The sequence below is a fragment of the Scedosporium apiospermum genome (genome assembly GCF_000732125.1).
Source record: "Scedosporium apiospermum strain IHEM 14462 chromosome Unknown SEQ_SAPIO_0011, whole genome shotgun sequence".
NCBI classification, from domain to species: Eukaryota; Fungi; Ascomycota; class Sordariomycetes; order Microascales; family Microascaceae; genus Scedosporium; species Scedosporium apiospermum.
The window spans coordinates 184,009-207,927 of NW_015971712.1; the positions used below are offsets into that span (position 1 = coordinate 184,009).

Below are 23,919 nucleotides of genomic sequence, written 5' to 3' on the forward strand. Positions count from 1 at the left end.
GTTCCCACTCCCCGCCATGCGACCCATGCTATCAATGCTATTAGATTCCCGCCTCCCAGAAACAAACTCAAACATCAAGAAAGGAAAAGCTCAAGAATTTGCAAGTAAAGAAGAAAGCTAACTGAGAAATAAGATATCCGCAATAGTATACATGATATAAAAACACAGAGTATAAACGAACAATAGATCTTTTCTTTTTGAGAACCGGAACAGGGCGGGTGGAAAACAAACCGGGCTTCGGCAAGGTAGATAGATAGACATTACTGCGTCTAACAGAAAGTAGAAAAACAAGAACCCAAAAAAAATTAATGTCAAACATAGTCTACAAGTACAAAGGGTTGAGGGCGAAGCCCAGGGTCCCTTATTCAAATGTGATTTTCGGGTAAGTTCGGGAGGCGATGCTGTGTGGGGGGACGTGAGAAGGCTGTCAATGCTGTCGTCGCAGCCTACTGCACCGGCCTGGCAGGAGATTCATTGATAGGTAGGTTGTCGCGGTTGAGACTCGTTTGTCTTCGACGCAGAGTCTGATTGTCTCACAATCCTTAGAGTCCCGAGCCGTGAATTCGCGTTGTCGCCTCGTCCCGTCCGACGGAGCGGTTCTCATCCGAATTTAAGACTAGCTAGCGCCATCCAAGATTCTCCAACTAGACCGTGGTTAAGCTGGTGTGAGGAGATTCTCATCGATCCATCTCATGGCGCTGGGCTCGGTCGCAGATCCCACCGTAGTTCCCACCGTACCTAGCAAACAGCTACCAGCGTCGCCGCGTTCCTATGGTACTCATTCGGTCCATCGATGCGGGCGAGAATCTCAAGCAATCACTGCATAGAGAGTAGTTGAGAACTCGGCCCCTGCCGACCTTTAACCCGTTCCAATGGATCGTGCCTGTTTCTTGGACGGGCAAACTAGATCGTAGTTCAGGCGGATTTTGGAGAAACGGTCAGGCTGCTTCCTGCCCTCGACAAAGACGAATTCCTTTCTTCTTGCACATCGGAATGGCATCTATTCATCGCGGTCTTTTATTGTGTAGGAACGCCGCCCCCGAGATGAACTCCGCTATTTCCCATATGACCGTGGCCATGAGGATGCGAGTAGGAGTGCGGTTGCGTAGCTGGATGCTGATGAGAATGCCCGTGACCCAAAGACCCCATATCATGTCCTAAAGAAGAAGGATGGCCTAGCTGCTGCAGTGAGGGGCCCATACCCGAGCCATAATCTGCCACCTCGGTCTTCATCTGCGGTGGCGGAGTGGGTTGCGTGTGCGTCAAGGAAGGGTCGATGCCGGCCTGCGGGAGGGGAAGGTTCGGCGGCTGGGAATACGAGTTATGCATTCCCGGGTTGGCGTTCTGTGGAGCGTAGGCAGTCGGGCCGGGAACGGCAGGAGGGGCTTGAGGATCGAGCTTAATGTGGGGTTCGAGTTTGAGGTGTGGTTCGAACTTTATGCCGCCACTCAGAGAGGAAGAGGACGGTGGTGGGTTGCTGGTTGGGGCGCTTGCCGGAGAGGGTGCGGATGGGTGCGTTAAGTGGTTGCCCATGTTCAACCCGGGCTGGGGCTGAGGTACGGGATGCTGAGAGGGTGGTTGTTGGAGGAGGGGTTGCTGGGGTGGTTGAAGAGATTGATCGGCATGCTGATGTTGCTGTGGTGGTTGGTTTTGGTGATGTTGAGGCTGGTGTACTTGCGCTGCGGATAGAGATTGGGGTTGTTGCATCTGCTGCGCTTGGTGGGGCTGCGGAAGTGGTTGTTGGAGTTGGTTCTGCGAATTAGTCGCTGTTTGCAGCGGCTGTTGAGGTTGCTGCGTAACCTGTAGTGGTTGTTGCTGTTGTGTCTGCTGCCCGGGAGGATGTTGGGTCTGCTGAGACTGCTGTTGCTGCTGGTTTTGCTGTTGTTGCCGTTGTGGGTGACCATGCTGCTGTTTGAAGATGGGATCATAACCAAGGCACTCGCGTTTTGACTTTCGGCAGTTGTTGCAGGTCGGATGTGTCTCATCGCACTGAACACATTGATATTCGTCAGAGGACATCCAAGTCTAGGGGATACAATGCATTGAAGGAAATCATGCGCTAATTCGTGGGTTACACAGCGTCGTGCCCCGGATGTGCAGAGAATCGAGACGAGGCATATCCCGGAGGAAGAGAGACGAATGCGAAGGCTCATCTCAAAAGGAGCCTCAAGGGTATTGGACACTAGCCCATACAAGGGGATCGGGTCAAGAGCCTAGTTGGCTCACTTTTCGAATGGCCACTTTACCAAGACAAAGGAGAAATAGCAGCGCCTCTGGCGCAGAAAGCGTACGGGGAGCAAGAGTGTAAATGCGCCAGGCCTGGAAGTTCAAGGTGGCAAGGTCCCCAGCAGAATAAGGTCAGGACTAAACTCTGTTAAGCAAGATTGGCGCTTCGGCTGAGGTCCGTGTGGGCGGTTGTGGCGTCGACGGCTTCTTGTCGTCATCCTGCAGGCAGGAGGCCTAAACCCACTAAATCCGGCCGAAAAGGGAAATAAGAAATAAGAGCTGAACTCGGACCCATGGCCAAGTAGTCGGTCCCTGAAGCTAGCATCACTTGGCGCGACAGCCAGGGGTTTGGTAGCTCCGATAAAGATCTCGGAGTTGTTGAGAAGCTCTTCATCGTCCATGGTCCAAGAAGACAGGCGAAGAGGAAACAAAAAATAAGGTTCGTGGCCTTGCGTAAGCGACGACAAGCGAGGAAAATCGCGACCTAATACAGCAGGTTTGACGAAGACCCGCGCGCAAGGGCTGATCGTAGAGCCCAATCTCCCATGTAATGAAGGGTCTGCCACTTCAAATGGAGAAGTCCAGTTCGCAAGGCTCATATCGTGCAGGTCCGTGGTCGAATTGTAGCTCCCAATTGTCGGATACAAAGGCCAATTGTCCCGTGTAAGGGTGCAAACGGCTATTCCGGGAGGTAGGAAATAATAGCCGGAAGATGGGAGAACGCGTCACAATCCAGACCAGCCCGAAAGAAAATATATACACAACCACCCCCTTTTTCGCACGGCAGGGATAAGCTGGGCAATTTTGGAAAGGCAGACACTATCTGCCCCGTCGGTTGAAGTCGAAAAGATATTTTTAGGAAAAGAAAACGCTTCTTAAGTGTGGGAAAAGACGGTCCGCGAGAGGGCAGGGACGAATAGAAGATGAAGGGACGGGAAATGGGAAAGAGCAGTTAGAAAAGAAATTCGACAGCTACAAACCTTTATTCTTCGTTTGCGACACGTCATGCAGCCAGTTTTCGTTCTCCGTTTAATCTCCTATTGCGGGTAAAATAGCCCAGATTAGCAAGGGGCGTCGATTCAACACGGCGATGCGTCTCGTCAAGGGAGTTGATGGGAGCGGCTTCGATAATAGGTATAGTGCCGCACTTGGGAGAGGAAGAGAGACCTCCGTTGTGCATCAAAAGTATGCAGGAATGAATATGCCAGGAATGAAGCATCAGCGGAACGACAAGCGCACGTTACCACGTACCTTTTTTGGACCTCGGCCCATCTGAAAGCGAGGGTCGTGAGGTGGTAGCGGATACCGCATGAGATCGGTATGCAAATACTGTCCTCCCATGGCCAACGCTGAAGGGTAGAATGGATTCATGCCGTGATGACCAATGCCCATACCCAGTCCCATCGCCGGAGGCCCAGTCGAGGGCGGAGGAGGGATAGCGTGCTGTTGCGGGGGTACGACATCGAGCGTCCGCATGCTAGGTAGGTGCTGAGAGGGGTCAAGACCGGGACTCGCGCGGTATACATCGCCGGGTTGAGTCGTCGGAGCATATCCGTAGGGAGTGGCGGCCATTGCGGATGGGTAGGGCGTCTGGGTCGGGTAGCCAGTGGGTTGGCGCGGTGGGCCCAGGGGCTGCTGTGGATGGGACATGACGAAGGCAGACCTACAGTTGACGACGACGAGCGAGCACCGGCAACCTCAAGGCCTCGTCGTCGCCCAAGAGGGTGCTAGCTGACTCGGGAGAGGGAAAGCGAACGCGTACGCCAGAATGGTCCAAGAAATCAAGTCGTAGGTGAAAAGTAAGCTGGCAAGCGGGCGGGCTGGATGAGTCAGGCAGGCACCAATCGTAGATATCGAAGGCCCTTCTCAGCTGAGATTCCAGGCAGGACAAAGAGGAGCGAGATATCTTGGAGCTAGACCTCGCCAGAGGAGGCAATTAAAATGTTGGCGGAGATTCGAGTGTGACCGCGCACCGTTTTGACCGCTGTGACACAAGAGAAAGATCCGCGAGATGAAATAGAGAAACTTGGACATATGCCACTGCTGAGGCGCTCTCGCTCTTTGGATCTGGCAGGTTCTGAAGATGTTGTCGAGGGCATCCGGGTTCGAGGCCATACATGCAAACATCCACACGCACACCAAGCCAGCACCACGCAAGCAATCGAGGACAAACGAGTGATATTTCAAGGCTTCGACGAGGCTTCGAAGGTGTTTGGAAGGGAGTGTCGTCGAGGTGGAACTTTGAAGAGATCCAGATGCCAATGGCGAGGACGAATGGAGGGGGAGGGATGGCAGATATTAAGACAGGGGAGATGGAGAGAGAGGTGGGTATTTGAAGGGGGGAGGGGGGGCGTGTATGAAGAATGGCACAGTTGCAGTGGGTGTGCAGCGGAGGATCAATTGATCAATTTGAGAGTTTAGTGTACTTTGTAGCAGTGCAGTCTCTACCTTAGCCAGGTCAGGTCCAGCCAGGCCATCAATTGAGTGTGTGTCAGTGGCAGGCGGCGGGTGTATCGCTGGGCGTACCGCTTGTACATGTACCTTATACTTCTGCGTGCGTTGGCTGCGACTGCACTTGTGCCGCTGCACGACAGTCTGGAGAACAGGGCACATCGGCTAGCATAACTATACAAACACAGCACACAATACTTCGTAAGTGCCTCCAAATCCGATCGAGTCTTTTCCACACCCCTAAACAAAATCAAATCAATCAAATCAATTGATTCCTTTATGGGGACCAAAGACTGGACGAGTATCTTCGATGTTTCATTCGGGGATGTATGAAGCACTTTGCACCTAATTCTCGCGGTTCCTGAAGCCTCGTTGGTTCTGCTGGACAGGTCGAAGACGAATCGTCAATGCGAAGTAGCATTATTGTATTATTGTATTTTTGTACTTGGACTCTTCTTCACATGACTGCTAGAATTGTAAGGAGGACATCATGAGTAGTTACTTCGAATCTACACTTGAGTGCAAATTCTAATCCAAACGATTGTGATCAAGGTGTAAGACTGAGCATTCAATCAGATTTCTGATGACTGGCCTGGCCAATTGCACTGGGGCGGGCCTACGAAGTATTTTTTGCACAATTTGATACCATCGATGCTGCTGACTGGCAACATGAGTAGCAGCAACATCAAACTGGCAACTTAAACTTGGAGTTAACTTGAAGCTACAATTGTGTGCCTACAATCTCCACCACTTCGAGGTACAAGCTTAGTACACTTTTATGTATGGTGCACGAAGGACAACAATTTGAATGGACTATTCAACTGTCTTCGAACTCTTCACAGAGCCTTGGCCGGTGGCTCCTGCCCCTAGAATCAACTTACCAAGTACGAAGTGTCAGTCCTCCGCGGCAAGTGCAACAGTCGACATTCTGTCCATGGTGACTGCCTCTGTAAGAATGCTATCTTACTAACACGGCCGTATCTCTCAACACAATCGATAATGTTCATCAAATGCATTCGATCGTGTTTGATATCTTCTGGTGCCTCACATCCGATAATCACCTCACCTTCGACCATTGTTTTCTATCCTTCAAAAGCCGCATCTACACATTATGCGTATCTGGTTCCACCCAGAGACCGGAAGCTGTCAAGTTGCGGGCATCTACATATGCAGCTGCACCAAACCAAACGCGGAGAATCAACACACACGGAAAGGACAAAAGAACGTGAAATACCACGTAGCGACGGCCTCGGGCGGCTCAAGATCGACGATTGACAATGGCCAGCCTGGCACAATAGCCGCCGACCTACCATCGGTTCTGGAGACACCAACTGGAAATTGCTCCTCCCTCGACATAGCCACGCTCGGAGAGGACATTCGGTGTGGGAAAGGCAGACCATTTAGATCCGATGCTAACTTGTGATAAAGTTCTCCGGGTGGATCTCGCTCGATCTGTCCTTTTGCTACCTCGGCCTCCACGTACGTAACCCTACGAAGTACAAGCACGTTGAGATGGAAGAGGCATTCCGGAGCTCAGGGCCCGCCGGCACGCTGTGCGTCTGTTGGCGCGCAAGTATCCGAATGTACAAAGAGGCAATGCAACGCCGATTTCAATATCGCGGAAACAATGAGGAATGCGACGTTAATTTGCGGTCCTCGCTCTAATAATGCTCCATAAAAAGCAGGCCGAAAAGGTGTTCAAAAAAGCTCCCTTTAAGCTTACAAGCTCGCAGTGACAATTCAGTTCTAGTCATTTCACTGGCGGGCGGTCGTTTACCGCGGTGGGGTCACAGTGGCCTGGCTCGCGGGCCTATCCCGTGGTTCTTACGCCAACAGGCAGAGCTTTGCTGGCCTGGCTGCGGACCAGTTGAGAGACGGAGTACAGGGTACAAAGACGAGGAGCCACTCGCGATGCAACAGTGTTGAGTCTTGGTGCACCTTTGCTTCTAACACACCTTGCCAGGCGATACAATTGATCCCCCCAAATCAAGGAGCTCTGAATTTTTTGACTCTGTGCTTCGACAGCGCCCTCGCATCATTTCTCGAACGACGAGCGTCGCCTTCCTGATCCAGCTCATATTACCCGAGCATTCTGGGACAACAAGCCAGACCTAAGGGTCCGGCCGGGGGTGTGCCCTCGGGACACGGGCCAGAGCTCAGAGAAGACGCGGGAACACCCCTTGAAAGGACCGAACCTAGGCCATCAGAAACTGCTGGGGAGGAGGATGATCGCCCCGGTCCCCCCTCGGAGTGGTTCCTTTCCCGATGGGACCTAAGCTAAGTGTAGCTTGAATTCATACGACCTCCTCAAACTTTTTTTCTTCTGTAAATCTCCGAAGGGCTATTACGACACTAGTGGAGAGCACAAGGCAAGCGTTTGCGTTTCTGTCGTATTGGAAGAGACCAAACACAGAAAATCATCACCGAGAAGGATTGCCTCGGATGCATGAGGATGTACTAACTCCTCTTGTACCAGGCTTCTCCTACCGCATGTTTCTTTTCATAATAATACCTACTAATATGAGAAACGATGAAGCACGGCGACAACCATCTGCGTTTCCCAAGTTAACACATTAAGATACTGACCATTTAGAGGAAGTGGGTAAAAGGGGATAAATTCGAACCCGTGTGTGTCAAGGGGTTGGCTGGGATTCCCTGTTGCTGCACCCCCTTCCCCTCTGAGCCAGACCAACAAACCCAGCATACTACATAACACAACGCTCTGGATACGTTTCTTTCGTTGGTTAAAAGACAACCGAAAGACGGGAGTTCGGTGAGTGCTTCGAAAGTAATACCCATCGATACCCCTTAAAGAGGGATGATATCAGCTTGAATTGAGTTCACTCACTGTCTACGTTCCTCGCGGTCTTGAGCTTTGCGTGCAGCTCGAAGGTAATTATCAGGGATGAGCGAGCCAGACTTGATGTAGGCAATAATTTGTCAAGTATAGCCGCTCATCGATGAAATGCGAGCGACTGGATAATAAACATTGGTACGGTATCTGAAGGGCCAGGCCCTCAATTCGTACAGTAGCGTCCTGCAACTGCAAAGACTAAGGTTTTCCTGTCCAGTCCACTCCCAGTCCACTCCTCTCATAGTCGCAGAGACTAAGAATACGAAGTGGTAATACCCTGTGAGGCATGTGGTGTTCGGCCCCAGTTGTCGATCTGGTTTAGCCCGAGATGTCCTGGTTTCGGCGTTTCTATTCCTGACCGAATATAGTTTATGCTGTATGGTTCGTTCACATTATGCCGTCCACTGGGCCAAGGGCGAAGACGGGCAGACGAGCCGAGAGATGGGGCTGGAGCAGAAACAGAAAAGATCACCGAATCCTACCACGCTTTAAAGAGTGACGGCTCGCAAAAACACAATTCGAGAAAACCTGGGCCTCGCCTAAAGAATGCCAGGTTCCGAATGGGATTCAATTAAAGCTTGGCCCCCTTTCCAGCTCACCCACGTTAGCCTTGTGGAATCGTCAAGGTCTCTTTTTCTCGATGTCAGTCGGTACAGTGGTTGCCGAGACCTACATACATACACTTGCATGTACTCAATCTACCCGCATCGAGCACAACTTGCACATGACAGCCAAGGTAAGTCGACTCTCTGCCCTTTTGTTTTTCCATTCTGCTCACGGAAACCGCCGGCCGTCAGTGCTTTCCCCGTCCCCAGGCAACACAAGGACTGAGGTATTAGCCAGCATCCAAAATTCGGACTAATTGATCAACTTCAGACGAAGGCAGTGAAGATCCGACCTAGCACAGCCAAAGCGCCAACTTCACAAAAAAAGCAGAGTGCAGACACCCACATGAGGGTATCCAGCGAGAGTCTCACAGGTGCAGGATCGTGCAGGACGGGAAAGGTTTCTCTTCGGCGCGGCTATATCCAAGAGAGGCAATGCGTTTGATGTAGACGAAACATAGCGCCAGAATAACAGATCTGAAAGGACCCTGTCTCGAGATCCTGCTCTTGCTATTGCCCGGAAATCTGCAAGAGGCTCAATTTGGGGATTGACAAAAGAACCATGGTTCGGTGAGGGTCTTCGAAGTGCGGTCTCTGAACAGACCCAGAACCAAACTTTTGATGCACAGGGCAATCCCGAAAGGGGAAAAGAATCGGAAGTTTCATAGGCGAGAGCATCGCGCCGGGAAAGAAGACGAAGAAGGAAGAGCTTCGTGGGAGAGGAAGAGGGTCGTGCTAACAGAAAGCCCCAGGCGAGTGCTAGCGTAGCATTCGCCTTCACGCGCTTGGATCGAGCTTCTTTTCCCAGCTGTCTTTATTTTCATTTTACATTATTCTATTATTTATTCTTCTCCTCGTTTCCGATACAGCATCTGCACGGCTTGGCGATTTTCAAAGATCCTGGTTTTCCCTGCTGTTTAGCTCTCCTGATGTGACTCTGCGACAAATTTTTCCATGCCCTTCTCATTCCAAGTCTCTTTTCTCCGATTTCTTGGCTGGATGCTACATCACCACTCACTGCTACCCAGAGTCGAGCTAACCGACCTTATGAAGATGCTCCTCAGACATGGAATGCTTCGTGTATGAATGATATGGATACCTACACTTATACCACCGTACCAGCGAGTTATTCCATGTACAAGAGATCAATGCAAGCGCATGACCATCACTATACTCATGCTTTGTAGGGCGCGGCGTGTTTGTACCTGACGAAATGACTTAGAGCTGCTGTGCGGGCAATTTCTTCGCAGAAGTCCGCCACTACCTCGTGTATTGTGCATTGGTATGAAGTTTATTTCCAGCTCACGGCGTCCCATTGCTCGGGCTGTGAAATGAGGGCAGCCGGGTTTCTTCCCTGAACCCTGCCTGATGCACGCATCCTCGAAACGCTGGAACCAGCAAAAGTCTCCCAGTGGATGGACAACCGTCTCTCTGCTCTTCATTCAGATTTTCTTCTTCTTCTTTTTTTTTCCTGCCTTAGTACTCGGGAAATATGTAAGGTATTAGTCGCCAGCGTTAGTGTGAAGCAAGGGATAGAAAACCCCAGAACTAGCCAGCCACCATCCCCTCGCGAATCTCTTGTCCTCCTCCTCCCTCGTTGGCAAGATTTGATAAGATTAGCGAACGTTCCGGGGTCTCCTAGTGGATGACACCCTGTCCCTAGTCGAACTAGTTCGCGCTTGCCAGGCTATCAATCCCTTCAAGAACAGACAAATCGGCAGTCGAAAGAACATCAGACCAGAGCACTTCTCGTGTAAAACAATCCTTCGGTGTCCGGCACGGTTGGTCCCGACTCCTTGTGTCTTGTCCTCTAAGGGAGTCCAAGTGCTGATGGAGGGTGTTGCTTTGAAACTCACCCAGGCAGGACCTGGCAACGCAGGCAAGGTCGGGGGCAGGGGTCCTTTCAAGGGGCCAGGCCCTGACTGTGAGTATTAACTGCACGGCTGGCTGATCGGACCAGTCAGACCAGCGCATTCCACTCTCTTGAATGGGGAGCTAGGTCCGGCACTAAACCAGGCCTGGCTGTGCAGGAAGAGATGTGGGTGATGGCGGATGCACACTAGATCAAGCGCTAGATGTATGCTTAAACACACCACAAGTCATTGCGAAGTATTTGCGACGTCGAAGCCCGAGAATACTGCAACAATGCTGCGTGCCCGTCTGCGATTACAAGTTGTCGGGCGCTCGAGAGCATCGATTGGTTTCGCGGCCCTAGACTCCCTCTCAAATTGACGTGTCTATCGAATCATAGATGCCTACTTTATTTGCCCACTATAATTGCCCAAATCCCAAAGCTTGACCACTCTCATAGAGTGACCCCTCTCACATCCCCCAGATCACACGAGATAGAACTGGATCTACTAACATTATGGTTTTCCAGGCCCTCGGTCCTCCAATATCCTGGGGAAATGATGAGAGAGATACACACGGAAAAGAAGGCGGCTCCAACATTAGCCAGAGACTCGATAGCAAGCGAGCTTCTGCGCAAGCGATTCTCGCTAAAGACGCATCGCCTTTACCCATAGTAAAAGCCCCCTCTCTGTCTTCCCATCCCTGGGATTTTCTGCTTTCCTTTGTCTAGGCTTCCTCTCATTTCTTTCCCCAAAGCAGGGATTTCCCTCGTAACGAGATTTTATCCCGTAGCCGCTCGGTCGGCGGCAGAGGGAGGGAAGGGGATATGCAAGGGGCACAAAGGACTGGGGTAGAGAGAGGGGGGAGGGAGGAAATTTTGTTTTTGCGCGATGTTGAGAGACGCGAGAGGGGCGTGGGAAGGGGCGGTGACTCTATATTGAGCTCACTGGCTTCGATATTGTCACTCAACTAAACTGAGCTGGTAAATATGAAAGCGAAAGTTACCTTAACTCTCGCGTCTCTCATCATCATAGGGGACTGGCAAAGAACCGAACGAGACCCGGCCGAGCTTGATTGCCGAGCTTGATGGCCTACCTTGTCGATGCTTGTATGTCTTGCATCTCATGTAACATTGCATCGTCCAAGCCCCTCTAAGAGGTGATGTTCCATACCACCTCGGTCAACAGCTACGCCATCTTCTCATCACTGCTTCTGATTACAGCAATATCAACATAATTTCCGAGGTCTCAGATCGCCCCCTCCCCCCTCCCTGACTCCTCTTCTTTCCGATCAGAATCTAACTAGACGCTTATGCACTTGGCTCTTGTCCCCGCGCTCTCTCAAGGTCGTTGAGTACAACCGTCTGATAGTGCCTCTAAGTTGATGACCCCTCCCGGCAGAAGGTGTGGAGACATACATGCATACGCGGCGAGGCCTAGGTCCCTTCTTGCTCATCCCGCGTCGAGGGCCACCTGACGACTTAGTGAGGGCATTGGCCATCTGCAGGTGCGAAGCGGGGTGCGTGGGTGGGATCTTTTTCTTGCCTTCTCGTATTTACTTTTCTCAAAGGGAAATATGGAGAGGATAACTGGAGAAAGGTTATCAGAATGAGTGACTTTTCCAATGTTTGTATGCTCATTCATGTCAACAGATTTGATGTCATGAAACAGCAATAGACAGAACGCTTCAAGAGAATTCGTACATTGGTGCTAGCAGGACAGGAAATCCATCTATTCAAAATCCATCTCCAATATCTTAGTCCTAGAACCGCCTGCTCGGGATAAGGCGACACTTACAACAACATACTTACTTCCAGCATCATACGTACCACGGGACGGCAAGGGAAAAGAGGCAGAACCAGGAACATGAGACAAAACAAACAAGATGATATTATACGAAAGATAGAGGCTGCTCCATACTCTACGGACATAGAGTATGAGACGAGCGGATAAGGGAGGGTGTGGATCTATACAATCCTCGTTCTGGGAGTGAAGCGGCGGTTAATTACAATGGATGAGGCACCATCGGTGTGGGATATGTTTTCCTCATCCCACATACACTTCAAGGGGGAGGTAGGGTAAGAGCCGGGAAGCGGACTCAAGGAAAGAGAAGTCAAGACCTTGGCAAGGACTGATCACCATCGGAGAAAATTGTGCCCGATGAGGTATCGAGGTGGGCTCTCTCACTCGTCCTAGAAGGTTTCTCTGAATCACCGTCTCCGCTCGGAATAAAGAAGCCCCAGTGTTCGAGATGCCAAAGGCCTCTCTTTTCGTTGAGGCTCACGATGTGGCGATGAGCAGGCTCGGTGGAAAGGGCGACCAACGTTTCCCTTTAGCTTCCTTCCCACCGGCTGGCATCGCTATCAAGAGCCTAATAGCGCTTTTAATCCAAGTTGCATCCCCCCTTCCCTCTCTCTGCTGTTCTCGTTCTCCTGCTTTTTTCTCATACAAGTCGGCTTTTGTTCCTTGGTACCGCCTCGGGGGAAAATGGGTAAATGAGCAACAGATACTTTGTTTTCCACGACAGTTCCGGGTTATTCGAAGACAAAAAGGCCCGCTGCTTGATGCCCCTTTTTGTTTTCAATTTCGCACTTCCTTTGCTCTTGGCAGACCATATAACACACCCTCCTTTAACATTAGACGTTTCTCAGGGGTAGCGGCCAAATCTCGCCAAAGTACGCTTCTGAAGGAAAGGGTCCATGTTGCCTGAAACGAGGGGAAAACCCCAAAGAAGAAAGAAGAAGGAAAGAAGAGACGTCAGCGGCGCTCGCTTCCTTCCATTCTGCAGAACTAGCTACCAAGGTGAAAGAGTGGATGGAAGGCGGGAGGTTCCTAGTCTCGCTCTTCGTCGATGAGCCTGGCGACCTAGCTTCGCGGGCTTGGGGATACCACCCACACGTCGATCCGAACATGTTCGTTGACCCCCTGACGGGAGTCGTGGGGCGGCAAGGCAGGCCAGGGAACCTGATCAGAAATGATGGTTGATGAACTGATGCGATCATGGATGTAACATCAGGTGTTCATACACCCCATGCTTTTCACGGGCTGATCTGCGAATCGACCTGTATTCATATCTCCCCATCCCCTTGCAAACGTAAGGCCCATGTAGCATTCTTAGTCCAGACTGATTTCTCTCCTTCCGTCCTTCTTTTTGTGCTTTCTGCCCCGCTCCATCTCCAACACGAAAATAGACGGCACAGGGTCGAATAGCAAAAGCCAAAAACCTTGTAAATGGCATTTTGGCTGAAGTGAACGTGGCCATTAGCCGGGTGATTTTACCTTTACCCCCAATCCCTGCTTCTTCGCCCTCGACTCGACAAACTCTCCCGCATGCCCGGCCCACCCCCTTGTTTGGGAACTTTGTCGTGAGATGTGTTTAGACTTAATTCCAGCCCGATGTAACCCCGAGAGAGTTACTTTCTTTCTTTCCCCTTCGATTTGGTGGAGGGCGCAGGAAGGAAACCGGGTGACAGTGACAGGGTAGGATAAAGGTTATAAGGTAGGATTTTATGAGCCTAGAAGTGGCAAGTGAGATATGATGGGGCTGATATTGTTATTCTTATACAGAGTGAAAAAGGAAAAAAAAATAAGGATAAGGAGTGAAAGAGGCGCATAGACGGGGGTTCCACGTAGTTCCGCTACCCCGACCGTCTCACATAGCTTTTCGGCCTCGTTGGCCGGAGCTTTAGAAGCTACCCCTATGGTGGAGGGTGGGGCCAATCCAGTGCCGATCCGGGTCCCTCTTCCGGCCGTGTCACTGAACGACCTCGTTCGAGAGAGACGCCAAATCTCTACAACCATTAAAACATCAAACGAAAAGATAAAAAGATTCCGGGCAGAGGAAAGACAGGGGCTAAACAGACATAGTCTCCCGAGCGGATTGGGGTCCATAGATACTGTCGACGGATAGGCCGTGCTCTTCAGACACGATCCGATGCGTGCCCCCTACCTCCCCCTCTCCCTACTCAGTTGAGCCGGTATGATCGTGTAATTTTGGATGTAATCTGGAGGCTAGAACGCCCGGACGACATCCACATGCCGAGGCGACCAGTTGTCACAGAATTCAACCTTATCCGGCACTTGCACTTCCCCCCGGAAAGGAAGACCATACCACCCCTTTTCTTCTTGATTCTTCCTAAACGAGGCCCGAGAAAAGAAGAGACGATGATCAGGTGCCGAAAGGAGGCGGGGTTGTTCAAAGAAGGCAAGCCCAGATTGCGCGTTGGGACGAAAATGTCCACTGAAGCGAGGATCGTGCCGAAAGGGGGTGGGAGGCACCTCGCTTCTCCTCTCGCTTCTTCCAAGGCTCGTTTTATATTTCACTTTGCGGGGAAATCATCGCTTATACTTCCACCGGTCAATAACGTCGGCAACTTTTCTATGCCCCTTCTGTCTCGCCAGGCCCGCAGGCGTCCCCTGCCTGTACCTCGACCCAGCCTTGAAGTCGTCGAGCGAGTCATACACCACATTAGCATGCAGAGACTTCGCCCCATGCTGTAACAAGACCTTGGCAGCCGCGAGACGACCCTGACTCCCAGCATGATGGAGCGCTGTCGCGCCGTAGTGATCCCGGTGATTGACGTTGATGCCGAGATCGAGGAGGTACTTGAGAACGGGGACATGGGCTGTCGAGACGAAGAGGACGGTCTCGCCCGCAAGCGACCTCGCCTGGGTGCTCGCTCCGCTCCTAACGAGCGTCTTGACGGTCGGGAGATTTCCCGCTCGAACAGCCGAGAAGAGAGGGGTGTAGCCCGGCCAGACCTTGGATTCGAGGTTCGCGCCCGCGTCGGCCATGAGCCGGAGGATGTCGTTGAGGCCGAACTCGGCGGCGAGGTGGAGAGGCGTGGATTCGGTGCCGTCGTCGTCGATGAGGAGGGCGGTCGTGTCGGCGCCCGAGTTGATGAGGGTTTGGGCTATCGTTCTTTGGTTAGTTTCGACGGCGATGGAGAGCATCGTCTCCTTGGGGTTGATGCGGTGGTTGATGTCGGCGCCGACGTCAATGAGGAAGTCGATGGCTTCCTGGTTTCGGAGCTTTACGGCGAGCCATAGGGGCGTCTCGCCTTCTGTCGTCTCGGGATCTATCTCGGACCCGGCGGCCACCAGTTGACGGAGCATGTCGACTCTGTTCCTGTGAGCTGCCATGTGAATGGGATAATACCCCCGCGAACCTGCCACGTTAACAGCAGCCTCGAGTTCGAAAAGTTGATTCGTAAGAGCCACATGTTCGGCCGAGATGGCTGCCAGTAGCGGGAAATTTCCATTGCTGCATCTTCGATTGATATCGGCGCCGGCATTAATCAAGCTGTGTGCAATATCGAAGCAGGCCATGGTAATTGCAAATACCAAAGGCGAGTGGTCGTGATACTCTTCCTCGATGTCCGCCTCCCACTCGATTAGCAGGTCGCATAACGCCCGGTCCCGTTCCTGGATGGCGAGATGTAGAATAGGTTTCTCGCCCGGGAGCTTCGTTCCTAGGTCTGCTCCGTATTCGAGAAGCTGTCTCGCGGACCTGTAACGGCTTCGCGAGACCGCCGTGGCTAGAGGAGTGAATCCTTGCTGGTCTCGTAGATTTACGTCCGCTCCTGCGAGTATGAGGACGCCAATGGTATCATCCTCTCTATCAAGTAGTGCCGCGTGGTGAAGTGCTGAGGCACCATTGCTATCCACCGCCGCGACGTTGGCTCCCATTTCACAGAGAGCCGCAGTGAACTTGCCAGAGAATCCACGCACGATAGCTTTGCTCAGCGCGGCCCTTCCGTGATCGTCCCCATCTGGGATGTTGACGTTTGCTCCTCCCACTGCCAGTACGGTTGCCAGCTCCTCATCCTCGAGGTTGATCGCTCGGTGAAGAGGCAGTAGTGTCGAGCCAGCCTTTCGTAAGTTGGGGTCGGCTCCCTGGTGAAGTAATTCCACGACGGCGGCACTCTTCTTCTTGTCAATGGCCAGGTGGAGGAGCTGACATAGTTGGCGCTCTCTTCGAGAGACGAGTGATAGGGCCATACTCGATGCGCGGGTTGGTGGGCGTGTCCCTGAGACGGAGAAGCTTGAGAGGGAAAAGCCGAATGAGCTCTCGGCATCATGGCTTCTCGTTGACATGGCTGAGCTTCCCTTCACACTTATAGCCGTGGCATTCTTGTCACTATGGGGAATTTGCTTTGTTAGTGGGGGCAGCTCTCTGGAATGCTATCGATATTCGAGGGGTTATACTTGCGTGATCGAATGGTTCAGCAATGTCAAGAGCGATGTTCTAATAGCCCTTAAACTTGCCGTCGCCTTCTTAATGGCCGACTCGTTCCAGACAATAACCAATTGACTATCCTGGTCGCCGCTCTCCGAGTATGGAATCCGATCGATCAAGCTTTGTATTTGTGTCAGCAAGTTAGACAGCGGCCACACGAGCTCCTCAATGCCCGGGATGATCCGCGGGAGGCGTCCGGCCTGTTCGATAGCATCGGCAGTTAAGCTACATTCCCTAGCGACTGCCGCTAGAGTGACCGGCGCGGAGTTGAGAGTAGCGGCGATTGTCTTTACGCTCTTGGAAACGGTTTGCGCCTTTCCCTCGAGCTTGGCGAGTCCTCTCGCCCGTCCTAACTGTGGGGAAAACATAGCCGCGGTCTCATGGCGGGGCGAGGAGACCGAAGCGTCGTCACTAAGGGACATCAAGCTCATTGAAAGGGAGGGACGGCAGGAAGGTTAAAAACGACTGGAATGAGAGGGGAGCGCCTACTAACGCCCGTCCGAGGGTTACGTCTAGTATATACAGAGGTTTAAAGGGAGAGAAAAAGGAGACCCGGTCCATTTTTTGTTCTTTCTCGGGAAAAAGCCAATGCAGAATAGTTCTTATTATTGGCGGCCCCTGATAAGTTGGGGAGGTCAGAACGCAGAGGCATCCACACCACCGCAAATAGACTAAACTGCAAAGCATGTATTTATTGATGGATCCCCGTGAGTGGTGCCCAAGGTGACAGCGAGTGGGCAGGGTCCAGGTGGGAGTATAGGCCAATGGTTGCTGTTCTCGGTCGATCAATTGGCGGGTTAAGCCTGAAGAGGAACGAGCGTCTGAATAGCGTGGCCTCCGGCCTGTCCCCGTGGGCCGTACATGACGCTGTTGGAGTGTTTTTCTTGGGACCTTCTATTCGCGAGCATTCTGCCTCAGCTCAGTCCCTTGTTCAGAATTATCGACTCTGCGACAAGATCACGATATGAAGATCCTATATTCGTGATGGAAGAAGGGCAAAAACAGAGGCGGGGAAAGGGAAAAATGAACCCGCACCCGCACACCGCAATTCGGCGAGCGAAGCTCCAACATACGACAAAGTCTTGCGGTGGCGTAAAGCCAATGCAATGCGAGTCCAAGGTGGACGTCAGCGATTCAGTATTTTGAGGAAGAGATCGACTGGGAAGGAATATCTTGGAATGTCAGTGCACAGTCGTACAGAAAGCACCCCTGCAGTAGGATGGAGTGCTCATACGAAAGTCCTCGCCGGGGTTGTGGATTTAGCGTCCGGTGGTGACCAAAGCTTTCGAAGATTGGACAGGAGATCGTCAGCTGGGATTCGATTCTGGTGCCTTGCATTGCTTCCGGGTTCCTGACCAGGTTGATTGACAATAATATGACAGACTTCGTAATATTAATTGCTCAAGCCCCTTGAGTGCACTTGTGCCCCCCTGTTGCCGTGCTGACCGAGGTAGACTACGATTCTGACATCGACATTCTTCTTCCAGAAGATTAATTCAGAATGAAGGGTGAGATTTGTTGAGGGCGTGTGGACTCGCAGCAACTCTGATAGTGCCCATGTACGAAGCAGTGTAGCTTCGCTAGCAAAAGCAGTCAAGATCCTTGCATGCTCAGTGGCCCATCCACCGTGCCTTCCTTCCACTGGTCAGACTCGTTCGTACGAAGTGGTACGTACAGTAGCTTTGGCTTTGGATGAGACATCGACGAGGTACTCTCATCGGATTCGCTTATGTAATAATACCAAGCGTTGAGGCTTCTTGCCTCCAGCCTCATAGGTGGCGCAGATCGAGCCATGACAGCATCGATCGTTCGTTGCAAAAACCCGTCTATTCTCTTGTAAGATCTATTCACTATATACCTGTGTACTTTTGCCAGGCATACGACGGCAACCTCTCCTCCGGGTTCATTGCGATAGCTTGCGTCTTTCCAATTTGAACAACTGCTCGCAAGTCGCGATTGTACACAGAGTCATCGTGGCGTGGTCACTCTGGTCCAGCTCCAAACCAGCTCCCAAAGCGGATGCTGCTCCTCCCGCCTCGCCCTCGTCCTCCAATACCAACCCTACCGATCAACTATCGGCTTCACTCTCCACAATGAATGCTAGGCGAGACACTCCGCAGCTGACCCCTCAGCTGTGTTTCTCGTCTGGGACGTTACGAGGTGAGTTTAGGTCTGCCAGGGGAACTCTATACGTCATCATCTGAGCACCCCTTGACCTGAGAAGCAGGAATTGGTGGCAGCTAACATTGTGTGAAAGACTTCTTACGTCTCTCCCGTTCGTCACTCGACGACTCCATATCCCAGCAGCTCAATGCGCTCGTGCGACCATCCCGTCAAGGCTTCGACCCGCAGTCAACCGAACGACTTGGACCTAGATCCATGACCCATACCATCGAGCCCCAAGCATGTGCGTCATTCAAGGACAAGATATTATTCCCGACATGGCAGGTCCGTACCGAAGTGCTGAACTACTGCGCAATGGTTGCCACGAGTCCCGATCCCGATGATCCTGACACGGCGCTTCGGGAGGCGGAATCAGAAAAGGATAGGCAGAGGATAGTGGATGAGCGGCTGGACCCTTACTCGGGTCGGTTCTTCCCTAAGGAACCGCGGACGGAGATGCTTGCGAGCCTTGTTCGGCAGGAAAGAACCGTGGAGAATATCGTGCGAATGCGGACATGGGGCATAGTACAAGAGCGATGCGGAGAGAGCCCCAGCAGCTGGGACGCAGCGTTCGAAGCCTGGTCGAAGAACAAGAGCCGACCCTCCAGCTGACACCTTGCTCGATCTTTGGAGAAACACCCCTCCTTTGTTGCTAGGAGATAATGTGGCCGAAAAAAAGAAGTGGGGGTTGTGGTATCACGAACTATGAACGAATCACTTGTACAACACCATTGTAAATAACCCCCATAATAGATAGACCCCGCTACTGTGGAATAGCTTCGAGGAATGCAATTCAACCAACAAAGAGACCAGTTTTCCTTGCGACTGTAAGGATATATCTGATTACTGGATTGATCTTGCACGAGCACGGGGTGGGAGAATCCATTTCAAACAAATTGATTCCCCGTTCATATGCAAATATTCGATCTTAAGCCTCAGCCTTGACTTGTTCCCACAACAGCCGGTTTTGGTGCGGGACAGCTTGGCACCACCCTCCACTAAACTTTGCACGTATGAGGCTGCATCACCTCTGCTTTTTTTAGCCTCTAGTTCACCCCCAAGCAGGTGCAAATTTTCTTCGATCTCTTCACCTTTTGCTTTTGTCATTGGTGCAGGGTGCAGGTTTGCTGATCCACACCACCTTTTTGATCTTCACCCGCGGCCTTGAGCAGCTTCAAAAAATACTCCGAGTCATACATAATTTCCTGTCACCAACAGCTTCGAATCCCCGGACCCTCACCAACTTCTCTCCCTTTTCTGACCTCGCCATCGGCTCCGTTTCTCGGGTCCCAGAGGCAGTGCTAATTATCCGAAAGTGAGTCTTTCTCCTCTTCCTCTCTCGATTGTCAAACGTAGCCGTGCGCACTTGGGTCTCATCCCCCTCAAGCCATCACCAACCCCTCAGCCCTACCCCTCGAAAGTCGCGTGCCGCCTTTGGAACCTGTTAGGCAGATTAGGATCAATTATTCGTCTTTGTTTATATGGATAGACAATGCTTGCGACGGATTCTTCTACCCTTGACCTGTTTTGCTGACCTGTGCATGTTTTCGGTAGGCCATCATCCACCCCGCGGCGCTCTGTTCCTCCTACCCCCCCTTCCTCTAGACCGCCCCTCCGTATCTATCCCGACCAGCAGCAGCTCCCCGCCGTTCGAAATTTCCTAACGATTTCCCTCCTCACAAATCCGCCGCGATGCCGCAACCTTTAAATGCGAAAGAGGCGTCACTCTTTCGCCAAGTCATCCGCAACTATGAGGACAAGCAGTACAAACGTGGCATCAAGACGGCCGACCTGATCCTTAAAAAGGTCCCCAAACATGGTGACACCATGGCCATGAAGGCGCTCATCATGAATGCCCAGGGAAAGACGGACGAGGCCTTTGCGCTAGCCAAGGAAGCCCTAACCGTCGACATGAAGTCGCACATCTGCTGGCATGTTTACGGCTTGCTGTACCGCTCGGTTAAGAACTTCGAGGAGGCTATCAAGGCGTACAAGTTTGCTTTGAAGCTCGATCCCGACAACAACCAGATTCAGCGCGACCTTGCCATTCTCCAGATCCAGATGAGGGACTACCAAGGACACATCCAGAGCCGCTATACCATGCTCCAGGCCCGCCCCAAATTCCGCCAAGTCTGGACCGCCCTTGCCGTTGCCCACCACCTCGCCGGCGACCTCGCTGAAGCCGAGAGGGTTCTTACGACCTATGAAGAGACGCTGAAGACGGCACCTTCCCGCCTAGACTTTGAGAACTCGGAGGCCGTTATGTATAAGAACTCTCTCATCGCAGAGCAGGGCGACTATAAGCGTGCGTTGGAGCATCTCGAGACCGGCGCTAAGCATAACCTCGACCGCCTCGCCGTGCTAGAAAGGCGAGCTGAGTACTTGGCCAAGCTCGAACAAAACGAGGAAGCTGCCCGTGCGTACCGCGTCCTAATCGAGAGGAATCCTGAACATCCCGAGTACTACGAGGGCCTCCTGTCCGTCTCTGGTGTCGCCAAGGACGACGCCGCTGGTCGCAAAGCCATCTTTGACGAGTACGCGGCCAAGTTCCCCCGTAGCGATGCCGCTAAGAGGTTGCCCCTTGACTTCCTCCAGGGTAAGATGATTCTTCCACTCTTCCATGCGGTGCCTAGAGATCGCTACCCACGGCTAAGTTACGTGCTGCTAACCTTTTCACTGTCGTATTATAGGAGACGACTTTGTTGACGCTGCAAGGACTTATTTGGCCTTCATGCTGGACAAGGGCATCCCGTCTACATTTGCCAACCTTAAGCATCTCTACTCCGACACGTTCAAGAAGGACACCCTCCTAAAACTAGTTTCCGAGTACACCGAATCGCGAAGCAAGACCGATACCGATAGCAAAGAGAAGAGCGACGAGTCCAAAGGAGAGACCGCCGGATTATACTATCTCGCACAACACTACAACTACCACCTCAGTAGAGACCTGGCCAAGGCCCAGGAATACATTGACCGCGCAATCGAGAGGATACCTGATAGCGTCGACTTCCACATGACCAAGGCCAGAATACACAAGCACACCGGAGACCTTGCCAAGGCAGCCGAGGTCATGGATAAGGCGCGGTCACTCGATACCAAGGATCGTTACATTAACACCAAGGCTGCGAAGTACCAGCTCCGTAACGACGAGAACGAAAAGGCGCTCAAGACGATGGGGCTATTCACACGAGCCGACACGCCCGGTGGACCGATTAACGATCTCCTCGACATGCAGTGCCTCTGGTTCCTCACGGAAGACGGAGAGGCGTACGCACGACGGGGCAACATCGGCATGGCTCTCAAGAGGTTTCACCAAATCTTCAACATTTTCGAAGTGTGGCATGACGACCAGTTCGACTTCCACAGCTTCTATCTTAGAAAGGGCCAGGTGCGGGCCTATGTGGACATGGTCCGATGGGAGGACCGTCTGTACGAGCACCCCTTCTACACGAGAGCGGCCCTGGATGCCGTTGACGTGTACCTTAAGATGCACGACAAGCCGTCGGCCAACGGCGTGAATGGAGCGGATGGCGCGAACGGAGATGACGACCAGGAGAGAAAGAAGGCTGCGCGCAAGGCGCGGAAAGAGAAGCAGCGGTTGGAGAGGGAGGTTGCGGAGCAAGCTGCCAAGCGAGATCCTAACAAGCCCAAACCGGCTGCGGGCGGCGAGGCTAAGAAGGTGGACGAGGACCCGCTCGGTCTTACGCTTGCGGCGACTAAGGATCCTTTGAAGGAGGCGGTCAAGTTCCTTACGCCTCTGTTGCAGTATACGCCGAAGAGGCTGGATGCGCAGCTTGCTGGGTTCGATGTCTACATTCGACGCAGTACGTTTTCGTCTCACATTCTCCAGCTTTGATCATTTTGTCTTTTTACTAACATTTGTTTCTTTTTCCTTACAGAGAAGTATCTGCTTGCGCTGCAGTGCCTCAACTCCGCCATCGCGCTCGACAGCACCAACCCCAAGGTCCACGAGCGAATCATCGAGTTCCGCCACGTCGTCGAGCCCGCGGGCGCGTCCCTGCCCGTCAAGGTCGTCTCGGTAATCAAGAGCGAGTTCCCCGACATCGCCGACTCGGCGGACCTCGACGAGATCAACGACGAGTTCCTCGCGGCCAACAAGGACAGCGCGCGACACGTCCTTGCCGCCGTGCGCGCGCAGAAGCTCCTCGGCGGCGTCGACAAGAGCGCCCTCGAGAAGAAGCTGCTGGATGTTGTCGGGTTGAAAGACGCGGACCCGGAGGTGGCGCAGGAGGTTTTGGAGACGTTGAAGGCGTGGAGGAGTGGGGAGGTGGGGGCTTTTAAGAAGGCGGCTGGGGAGAGATGGCCGAGGGTGACGAGGCTTGCTTAAAGAACTGGTAAGAGAGATCACACTAGACTTGGTTCTTGTAGGGGAAATCTTGAAAAACACAGTACAGCTACGATGGAAGCGGGAGTAGGCTTGATCTAAAGGGTTTGAGGCAAAAGCAAAACAGCAATGTTGAGTGGAGTTCGTTGGTGAGGACCAGATAGATGCGGCATCTCCTTCATCGTTCTCTGAACATGGGGGAAAAGAATGGAAGAGTTAGATGCGAGGGTGAAAAGGAGCATGGGAGGAGAGATATTATGCAGGTAGAAAAAGTTTGGCAAAAACAATGGAAAATGGAGAATGAGCATTTCGTGTACTTGTACGTTTTGTTTGTTGTGTATGGGCTGTTCTAGGCGCTCGAGGTTAGGCTGTATGTATTCTATGTTCCTTGCTGCTTATCATCGTGGGTAATGATAGGATTTGAAGCCATCATCAACGGTAAGGCTTAGATTTGAGATATACACATACCGAGGCACACGACTCGCATCTAAAGGCTCTTGGTCGATTGTTTGAATAATCTACTACCCACACTACCCTGCTGCCTCAGGAGAAACGCACGAATGGTTCAGGCGGCTGAACCGGACCGGAGTGGATCTGTCCCTGGCCCTGTGCAGCGCAGCCCCCTGTCCCCTGTCTGTCAAAAGGTGGCGAATCCTCCCCGATGAGGAGATTTGCGGGGTGCATATCCGAAGCTTCCGCTAGGAAGGAGTCTGGACAAAGGATGTGATGGCTTCGGTCTCCCGTAGATAAAGGAAGAGATATTTTTACTATACAGATATCCATCTCTGTGATGCTCCCTAGAGATGTATGGTTGTCCTTCGCAGGGGTGAGTATTGTTACGACGTTGACGGAGTGGATGGTCGGGTGGTATTTGGGGCCGGGACCTGGCGATGTATGTATTATCTTCCATGCTACTTGTGCGAAGTATTATTTGAAAGAATGGACCATTTGTACGTACTTGATTCGCATTCATAAACGGATGGAGAATCGGGGATTGCGGACAGTCTCACGACCGAAGTCTACTTCCGTTGTGTACTTCGTCTTTACTTGTACTTGGGCAAGAACGGATTGGCTCGTTGATGCCTCGTCGGGACATTGATGACATTGACGTGGAAGGAGGAGACCACGGCGCAATTGCTGTTTGGGTCGAGGTGTGGTGACATCAATGCCAATGCAGATTCCACAGG

General features: G+C 52.2%; 3 protein-coding genes and 1 pseudogene across 3 annotated transcripts; 2 read left to right on the forward strand and 2 right to left on the reverse strand.

The window, feature by feature from the left end:
* Positions 1–1,017: 1,017 nt before the first annotated feature.
* On the reverse strand, positions 1,018–3,876 carry SAPIO_CDS0057 (uncharacterized protein; the record flags this gene model as incomplete). The annotated part of the gene is made up of 3 exons (XM_016782934.1): positions 1,018–1,989; positions 3,207–3,263; positions 3,478–3,876. 3 exons carry the CDS (start codon positions 3,874–3,876, stop codon positions 1,018–1,020), a joined length of 1,428 nt encoding a protein of 475 aa, XP_016646567.1.
* Positions 3,877–14,321: 10,445 nt separating this feature from the next.
* Positions 14,322–15,986, reverse strand: SAPIO_CDS0058 (annotated as a pseudogene; the record flags this gene model as incomplete).
* A 2,331-nt stretch (positions 15,987–18,317) lies between these two features.
* Positions 18,318–18,999, forward strand: SAPIO_CDS0059 (uncharacterized protein; the record flags this gene model as incomplete). The annotated part of the gene is made up of 2 exons (XM_016782935.1): positions 18,318–18,384; positions 18,482–18,999. 2 exons carry the CDS (start codon positions 18,318–18,320, stop codon positions 18,997–18,999), a joined length of 585 nt encoding a protein of 194 aa, XP_016646568.1.
* A 1,080-nt stretch (positions 19,000–20,079) lies between these two features.
* Positions 20,080–22,735, forward strand: SAPIO_CDS0060 (uncharacterized protein; the record flags this gene model as incomplete). Its single annotated transcript, XM_016782936.1, has 3 exons — positions 20,080–20,983; positions 21,078–22,211; positions 22,287–22,735. 3 exons carry the CDS (start codon positions 20,080–20,082, stop codon positions 22,733–22,735), a joined length of 2,487 nt encoding a protein of 828 aa, XP_016646569.1.
* Positions 22,736–23,919: the final 1,184 nt, after the last annotated feature.